The sequence below is a fragment of the Phaethon lepturus genome, unplaced genomic scaffold (genome assembly GCF_000687285.1).
Source record: "Phaethon lepturus isolate BGI_N335 unplaced genomic scaffold, ASM68728v1 scaffold5213, whole genome shotgun sequence".
Classification (NCBI taxonomy): domain Eukaryota; kingdom Metazoa; phylum Chordata; class Aves; order Phaethontiformes; family Phaethontidae; genus Phaethon; species Phaethon lepturus.
Window position 1 is genome coordinate 83812 of NW_010527096.1, and position 9661 is coordinate 93472.

At 43.4% G+C, this 9661-nt stretch overlaps 1 protein-coding gene across 1 annotated transcript in view; it reads left to right on the top strand.

Annotated features, from left to right (window-relative positions):
- The window catches only part of LOC104617853 (3 beta-hydroxysteroid dehydrogenase/Delta 5-->4-isomerase-like), a 10346-nt gene extending 1719 nt beyond the window's left edge, over positions 1–8627 (top strand). The window contains exons 2-3 of the mRNA XM_010283283.1: positions 3933–4097; positions 7646–8627. Coding sequence (XP_010281585.1) covers positions 3933–4097; positions 7646–8460 — 980 coding nt within the window. The 3' untranslated portion in view covers positions 8461–8627. The remainder of the gene's footprint in view (positions 1–3932; positions 4098–7645) is intronic.
- Positions 8628–9661: the final 1034 nt, after the last annotated feature.

The following is a 9661-nucleotide window of genomic DNA, read 5'->3' on the forward strand; positions in this document are numbered from 1 at the left end:
CCAGCATGGGAGGAAGGGAAAAATCAGTTATCATCGGAGCTTTTTTTGCCCCACAAACAGGTAGTAGGAACAACAGGCTGGCATCCCAGATGTGTTTGAACAGCCTTGAACCCTTGCACTTTGACTGGCAGCTCCTCTGTCTCTATCAGCCTCTATAGTAACATCTGCAAAATATTTTCCTGCCATTCCCTTTCAAGCTCTTCTCCAGCACAGTGCCTCCTATTCCAAATGCAGGGTTGCTGCAAAGGCTGTGGGGCTGGAGTCTTCTGCGCTGCAGGGACTTCTACTTGCTAGCATATGTTGTTTGGATCTCTTGAGTAGCCAGGAGCAGAGCTGAGTGGTTTTCTTTCTTACTAAGCTCTTGAGCACCTTTTACTTGCTATATCTCTTTGCAGAGTCAGGGCTGTGGGTAGTAAGACACGGGAGTATGTGCAAGTTACAGCTCTTCGTGCCAGGAGACACTCTTTTGTCCAAACAACTTCCCTGCTGAGACCTTGACCATCGCGCTCAGTCTGCGTAAAACAGTGGTATTTGCGGTCTTCCACAGCCCCAGGGAGTCCAGGAGGATCCAATCAATGTCAAGTGCTCTGAGCTGGAGTCTACCCAGTTACACTGTGTGGTTGAGAATGAACGTCACATTGAACATGGTAGTTTGGTGCCTTGGGTTTCCTACCTCCCATCTCCACTTCAAATTTATCTTTCTGCCTTTCCTGTGCTTCCACTTATGCAATTCTTTTTTTGTTCACTATTGCACTGGCACTATTTCAAAGCATTGACTCCCCCTTGTCTCATCTCTCTGTACATCTCCCCCCTTCTCCCCCTGAACGCTCATTTCATGTAATTTTTCTGAGACAGACATATATAGATTGTCTGATGCTTGAGCATTGAGTGTTTTTGTGCTGCTAACCCAGTACTGCTGCAAAGTAGAAGGAAAGTAGAGGGAAAAGGAATGTGGGTTTTTTCCCAGGACTTTTGCTGGGGGATAGTTCCTGCTCTGGGAAACTTCCTCCTGGCTTTCTCCTCAATGTTGCTGGCATTAATTTACCTTTAAAACTGCATTCAAAACAGAAAGACAGAGCAGCAACAGAACATCCCAGTAGCTGAAATGGGAACAGAATAAACATTTCAGCTTCCCTGGGCCAAAGCAGCCAATAAATTGCTTTACCCTTTACAAATTAAAAATACAATGCAATTCTAAAATTTCTCCTATGAATACACAAAGTAGGACATATTAATGAACCAGGAAAGTAGAGATCTCTCAAGAGGAGTGCCTTTCCCCACCATCCACCCCACAGCTGTAAGGACCTATAAAAGAGCACTAAGAAATTCAAGCTAAGTCAGTCGCACAGACATTGCTGTTTGCATGAACTTTAAACAACACATAGAAAAGAGAAAGACAGTTTAGGGCAAATAATCTGACTGGATTGCTGAGTCAGACACTGCTCACAACAGGATCCTGAATTTTATTGAGTAATCATTGCATTTCCAAGCAAAAACTACCCTGTAGCAAGCAGGGAGCATTGCTTACAGCTCAGAGGACACAGAAACAATTGAAGTAGAAGCAGCTTTCCCAGTGGGTAGGTATTTTCTCATAATCATTGTATGCAAAAAAGGAAAGCTAAGTTGAATTTATTCTCTCCTCACTTCCACCTAACACACACATGCTTTTTTGATACCTGGCAATGGTTTGTGCAGATGGAAATCAAGTTTCTCACTGCTGTCCATGTCAGATTGAAACCACTGTCAGTCATTTCTTCGTTCCTCTCTCTGCTTTCAAGCTCATCTGTAGTTTTGCAATAGTTCTGCACCCAGAGCAAAACAAGATCAATCTGCTGATTCCTGACATCTAGCTGATGCTGGTAAAGTGAACAAAGCCCGTATTGTACTTACCATGGTAACTTCTGCTGGATGAAGTGGAATGGAGGAGCAGCTTTCCTGCTTCATATCACACACACAACTTAAATTGCAAGGACAAACAAGGCACAAAGCAGCTAGACAGCAGCTTTCTAGTGACTGATACGAACTACCCCTGTGATCAACTTTAAAAGGGACAGTTTTCTTTTCTATTTTTCCTCAAAGCTTTGATTTGCATACGTAAAAACTTCCATTTTCCTAACTCCCACCCAGGCACAGCAACCACTCTGAATGGGCCACGTGTCAGAATTCACATTGTAAAGGCCATGTATTTCAATCCTTTGGATTATTGCAACCCCACAAAGCCTTACTCATGGAGAACAACAACCTAAGGGCTGTACAAAGACTAATGTTTATTAGTGAAAATCTAACTGCCAGGTGCTTAGCAAAAAGCCTAGCCCCATAGTTTAACACTTTTGCATCCATACAAGTAGAGGTCAGTGTAAACCTTCTGGAAATGGAGCCTTAGGAAATGAATTCAGACTGTAAACTAAAGGGGAATAAGAGAGCATGTGGCTGTGACTGTGCTGGGAGGGCAGTAATTCTAGATTTAGTAACAGTTTTGTAAATGTTTCACAAATTTCACATCTCAGACCAACTGACCATGATGAAACAAAAAAAGACCCTCAAGCCTGTTGCATCAGAATAATTGTTAAATTAATACAGGATTACTTCTAGCATGCCACACAGATAATGAGATAAAACCATTTTAAAAGATACTCCCACTCAGTTCCAGATCCCAGCAGCTGTCTCTCTCAGTGTTCCTCCATTAAAAACATGGGATGAAATACCACCTGCTTTGGAGCTGGTGACAAAGCACTAGGATACATGAGATTTCAGCCACGGCTGAGGCTAAAAGCTGTATTAAGTTGATCAGGTTCTCTTCTCTAAAACGGGCATTTGGTTACGCTGGAAGAAGACAGGATCTGCTGTGCCTGGGGGGCCCTCTAGCGCAGCCACAGCAGAGGCTCGCGAGAGGACTTGCTGGAATGACACCACCTCCTTAAAAGCTGGGGGTCATGCTGAGAAAGTCCTCCCCTCGCCCATGGCATAGTTGCAGCCAGGCCAGCAGACTTCCCAGCAGAGCAGCATCACCTCGGATTATAAATTTCTCCAGGTGGTCATCCTGTGCTGGCTCAATTTTGTTAGCGTGGTTCTGGGCTGTATAAAGGATGCATCTGCCCAGCAAAACTTAGGGCAAGGATGGCTCAGAGACCTAGAGCTCCACCAGCATCACACACACATTAGCTGCTGGGGAAGGAGAGGGCTTAAAGAGCAGGAGTTAAAGCAAGTCAGGACTGAGGTAGCTCAGGAGAGCAGCCCTGAGAGCTCAGATTTGGACCAGAAGGATGTGCATGCTAAACATGACCCCACAGCACAGACGCTGAAATGGAGCCAAAGCTGGAGTTAGAAGAGGCACAGTAAGTCCTGGCTGAAGGTACATAAAAAAGATGTCAGAACTGTAAATTATGTAATAGAAGAGCTGCAATATGGGCAAGGTCAAGGGGCAGAAAATAGGTGTGAACACAGCTCTGTGCACACATGCTGTGGGTGGAGAGAGATCATTCATCACCCTGAAGACAGAAGCATGCAGTGCCTGGCTGTTCAGTGTACTTGGGTTAACACTTTCATAAGTAGCCAGTCACTGGAACATGCGCAGCTAAAGCTACTGCCCCTGTGAACTTTACAATAGTCACACCTGAAGGAAGCTTCAGGCTTCTTGCTAGCAGTGAGAAAGATTTCTTTTTTTTAAAAAAAAGAACCATCTTGAATATTGGCTCCAAAAATGTGGTGAGTAATGCAACATAGACTTTTAATGGCACTGTAATTAGCACTTGACAATATAGCCATTGGAAAGCACCGTCTGTTTTGCCAGCCTTAACGTATCGCTCCTCTGCCTGGGTGGTCAGCACCTCCAGGCACAGCATCAGCTTCCACACAGCCCTTCACCACTCCTTCCAGTGCCCTTCTTAGGATGCCTGCAAGGTCTTTTTCTTTGTTTTCTGCTGCCCTTGCAGAGTTCCAGGGTAAGACTGAGGTGAAAATCCTGGAAGGGGACATCCGAGATGTGACATTCCTGCACCGTGCCTGTCAGGGGGTCTCCCTCGTCATCCACACGGCTTCCATCATTGACACCTTGGGCCTCATAGAGAAGCAGCTGCTCTGGGAAGTCAATGTAACGGGTGAGTGGGTGAAGCACCTTTCTCAAACCCAGGTCTACTATGTCCTGATCATCATCGGCTCAGGAAAGGGAGCACATGACCTGTTCTTCTGAGCCAGATTAATTGGGTTTTCTGCATCTTGCACAGCCACACCTGTGAGTGCGAAGCATGCACACGTGCTGCCCTGTGCAGCTCTGGCCCTCCCCACAGTCAGCGTGCACCCGTCTCCCACTGCAGGGCACTGCAGGATCATTCATTCTTGTCACGCATGCCCATCCTGAGATCTGCATAGGCTCTGCCCTCAGAGGGGATGGCCATAATCCCATGCTCAGTGGACCTTTCTGGAAGCAATTCACCTCTGAAATCCCAGTGCACATTTGAGAAAATCAGTTCTTATTCTCCCTCACCATGTAGCATCACTGCCTGTGTACATTTTTGAGTTTTTATAAACACTATAGGTTTTGGCTGCAATTACAGCAAACTTGCATTGCTAATGTCCCAGATCCTGTGGCTCTATGCTTCCTATTCTCCTTCATCTCCTTTTCTTCCCATTTGCCGTTATGTCTGTGTGTGCATGAATGCAGTTCAGAGAGGCAGGTGTTCTCCTCCCTTGAGCTTATCATTAAAAATCCCCCAACACACTCAGGGATTCTTCACAGAAAAATAAGGAACATATTTCTACAGGCAGCACTTTTATACATACTGGCTACTCACCAGTGTTCAGAGCAAGAGCGTTCTTTGTAGCTGAGTTGCCTCTTACGTGCACCTTAAAAACAGTGGGATAGCATTTTGGTTGTTTTAGCCTGGCTCATTGCCCGTACATTCAGCTTGCAGACCCTTTCATTTCTGCTCAAAGCCACAAATTGTCAATGACCACAAGTTAGAGCCCAACAGGCAGCATATTAGGTCCCTGCCAGGAGAGAAAAGCAGAAAGGCAAGCTCCTGTAAACCTGTGGATTCGGTAGCATGAAAAATAAATACACAGGAATGGTAGTTCAGAAAGAGGATCTGTAAAGCTCTCTCTTTATGACTGTACTCCTGCTACAATATGTTTTTCACAGCAGAATGTTTTGCCTAAACCCATGGGGAAAAAACAACAACAACAAACCCCCAAACAAATATTAAAATGTCCCAAAAGCAGAAAGCTCTCTAGCTGGAGTCAGAGCTAGAGAGTTTATTTGTCTGCCCCATCGTTCCTTTTGGCAGCTTTAGACTTAAGCACAAAGTATCTAGGCTTTCATAAATCTTTCAAGCCCCCCCAGCAGAGTCTGCCTGTGGTTGAAATAAGCCCACTGGGCCACTGAGGGTTACCTGCTAATATTTGGTAGAATGAAAGCACACACCAGTCCTGCTCCTAGAGCAAACTGACCCTAAGGTCAGTCAGTAAATACTGCAGTCCTCTTCTCTATTTCCTTCTGTTTCCAGTCTGATGCTCTTCTGGCTTTCTGACCAGCCAAGACATTGCTATGTACTTCACAGACTCGCAGGGTGAAAGTTTTGTTTTGCCTGTTTTGTAAACAGAACTTTTATAATACAAATGTGTCAAGGAACCAGATGTGGATGCTCACAAACCAGAACAGAAGCAAACAAGTTAAACTTGCCAAGATGCAGGGCTTTCCTCTGCTTTACACGCCACACAATGCCTCCGAGCAAAAATATCCTTTTAGGAAGGGAAGCACATTTTTAGAAGGAAGGGAATTAAGAAAATAACTAAATATAATCCAAACAAAAGTACCCTCTGTGAATCAGATTCTCAGCCAGAACGGCTTTGTGTGCAAACAGTATTTGGAGACCTGCTCCATGGAAGATTTACTTTATTATATTGCATTTACTTTATTACATGTGAAAGATGCTCAAATTCCCATTACTGTAAGAACCTTTTCATTTTTTACATATAACATTGATTTTCAAATAAAACATATTTTATTTGGGTGAAATTGTTCTTGAACAGATACCAACTGTCAAGATAATTTTATGTTTGCTTTTTTAAAAATTTTCTATCATCTCATTTGATTTTATCTAGCCCTTCTGCACTTTATTACTTTCCCTCACTTTCTAAACAGCATTGATGGAAGGTATTAAGCTATAAATTTTTACAATAATATATTTTATTAATTAATTAATTTTCCAGATGACTCTGGCTTGTGTGTCACCTAAACATAGTGATTTGCATGAACTCAGTTTTCATGTGAATTTATTTCTGGCTGTGTAACCCTTTTTTCTTCTTCTGTGTAACCTCTTTTTCAGTGTTTCTTAAAACCTCATCCAGATTTATTTTCCATTTGTTTCAACTTCTTTTTTTTTCTTGTTCAAGCTCGAAAAAAGGAATTTTGGTGCCCTAGCAATATTCAGTTCAATAATTCTTATCATTCTTCACTCATTAATAGATCCATATTTTGCTGCCAGTATTCCTTGGTCCTCTGAACTTATTTTATTCATTATATTCTCTTTAGCAATGCCAGCCTGCTCTGCATTGTGCTGCCTTTAGTTGTAACAGACTGAGCAGACTTGTTAGAACATTTATGTGCCTCATTGCTAGTCTTTGACTTTTTATCCCTTAGGTTTTAGGCCACACCATTCTGACATCATATCAGTCATTTTTGTTTAATGTTCCTTTGCCAAAGACATTTTCAAATGTCTTTGAGCTGTATCTTCCGTTCCCAAGTCACTGGCTCTTTCACACATAATCTCTCTCATTACACCATGCACAACAAATAAGGCAATTTTTGCCTCAAAACTCAGAAGAGAAAGAAAAGAGTCTACTTGTAATTAAAACAACACCATTTATTAAAGCATTTGTTTACCTCTTGAATGTGCTTTCCTAGCTTAACCCTCTTGGCTATTTGAAAGACCTTGAATTTGCCAGCTTACCTCTGCTTTGCTTGATAAAAATGTTATGACAGGATTTTAAAAGTAAGAAACCCTATATTACTGCAAATAAAAGCCAGAATACTCCAAAAAAGGAGGCATACAAACATCACTTTGCTCACTGCACACTACTCTATGATCTTTGACTATGTGGTATCAAGCCAATTGAATAGTGGATGACTCCCACTGAGAGAAAATAATTTTGGAGCAAACCTTCAGGTCCCACATTAATTCTGTCCCTGCATAGCAAACCAGCCAAGAGCATCCCTCAAGCCTGGAAACAGGGGCTTCAGCATACAGATGGATGGTATCTAATGAGAGTGGCAGCTTCTGAAGGTTCTCTGCCATAAGCCAAGTCAATACAACCAACAGGCACAAGCCCCTCAATCTGTGGTCAGTATCCACGGTAACCTAAGCAAGAGCAAAATTTTACTCTTGACATAAAAAAATCCATAACATGCAGCTAAGACCAAGTGTTCATCCTTGTTTAACTCCAATGGGTGCACTGACACCACTTAAATACAGATGCAGAGCAGGTTCAGTTTCACTGAATGTGCTGCCCTGCTGAGGACAGGATTCTTCTAGCTGCAGAGAGGGGAGATTTGGCCAAGCTCAGGCCAGAGATGCTGATTCTGATCTAAAAAGCCCACTTTTCCCTGCATGGAGAACTCTAGACTGACTTGCATATTTCTCTTTTGAAGGTACTCAGCTACTGCTGGAGGCATGTGTCTACTGTAATGTCCAGCACTTCATATATACCAGTACCATAGAAGTGACAGGTCCAAACTGCAAAGGTGACCCAATTTTCAATGGTGATGAAGATACAGTTTATGAGAGTGTATCAAATTCTCCTTACGCCCAGAGTAAGAGACTGGCAGAGGATTCTGTGCTGAAAGCAGATGGCCAGGTGTTAAAGGATGGTGGCATGCTGATGACTTGTGCCCTGAGATCCATGTACATTTTTGGAGAAGGATGCCCTTTTCTTCAAGGTCATCTGGATAAGTGTCTGTTGAACAAAAATGTCTACCTACGCTTCTCCAGGAAGGAGGCTTTGGTGAACCCCGTCTACGTGGGGAACATTGCCTGGGCACATGTGCAGGCAGCCAAAGCGCTGCAGGTCCCACAGAAAGCCGAGCACATCAGAGGGCAGTTCTACTACATCTCAGATGACACTCCTCATATGAGCTATGCAGATCTAAGTTACGAGCTGACCAAGGAGCTGGGGTTTGGAATTCAGCCCCGGCTCCCCATGCCTCTGACAATGTTGTATTACTTCTCGCTGCTGCTGGAGATCGTAAGCTTCTTGCTCCGGCCCATTGTCAGATACATCCCCTCCACCAACCGTCACCTGGTCACTCTACTGAACACCCCATTCACCTTCTCTTACAGAAAGGCACAGAAGGATTTTGGCTACGTGCCCCACTACACGTGGGAAGAGGCCAAGCAGTGCACTAGTCAGTGGATTGCCTCCATGGTCCCACAAAGAAGGGAGTACTTGAAAAGCAAGACTGCCTGAGTCTTAAGAGGAGCTGAGACCTGGCTAAACAAGCAGGGCCTTGAGCCAGAGGAGGGGTGGGTGAACAGCAGCAGCAGCAAACTACAAAGCACTTAAATGAAGACTTTGTGTAACAGCCCCCTCATCCCCACACCACCCCAACCCTGAATAAATAAAAGTGAAATGTTTATTTGTTTGTTCATCAGAGTAACTTTACTGTATAGTCTACATCCACGTCTACATCTTGTGAAGCACAAAGACATTATTTTGATAAGACTCCACACAGTCCATAGTGTGAACATGTCAGCCCTTCTTTTCGCTCCGTGCCACCTTTAAGGCTTTTGTAAAGCAATAAGGGCACAATCAATCCTCGAACTATGATTACACTTTACAAATATGTAATACTTAGCTATACCCTACTCACTCAGCTTTACTTATGCAGCAGTAGAAGCCATCTGATTGCAAAAGCTGTTACAAATCTTGCTCACTTTTTCAAGAGCATTGCTCAGTTTCATGTGCCATTCACCTGACAGTCAAACTTGAGAGGAAATTTGGGCACTTGTAAGCATTGTGAGGCCAAAGCACAACGCAAAAGCAACATAGTTTTATTTAGGATGGTTTGTGGGAGGAGAGAAGGGGGAGATTTGGTCAGGTGAAGACTTCTTCATCCATTCTCACTTTCCTAGTTACCAATTTTGCTATAAATCTGATGTCTGCCCAGCAGAGCAACAGCTTCAACAAGATGAAAAGGAGAAAAATATTGCGGGACAGCCTTGGTCACTGAAGGGCTTCCATTGAAGAGTCAAGACATTTGTGAACATTGAGGGAAAAAAGTGCTGCAAAAAAATCGTGCTATTTCCAGGTTTCAGCTGGGAACAAAGGCTAACTTTAGCTGATAGATGCACATGCACTGTCCCTGTGCTTTTCTGATGGCCATATGAGTTTCTGCAGAATGTGTAACTTGAGCTTCTGGCCAAAACTGTAGAACTTGTCCGAACAAATAGATGTGATCTAGCACAGCTTCCTAAACATACAGCTCACTTGCTGAAAACAGCTCTAAAAGATGGGAATTTCTCTGTTCTGTTCAGGATGATGTGAACAGAAACATTTTACCTGACTCAGTACTAATGTAAATAAATCACATTTCCAGAGATGCTGGCAGCTTAAAGTCTGTGTTGAGTTTAATTATTTAGTGCCCTACATACTAGATAGTCCCAGTACA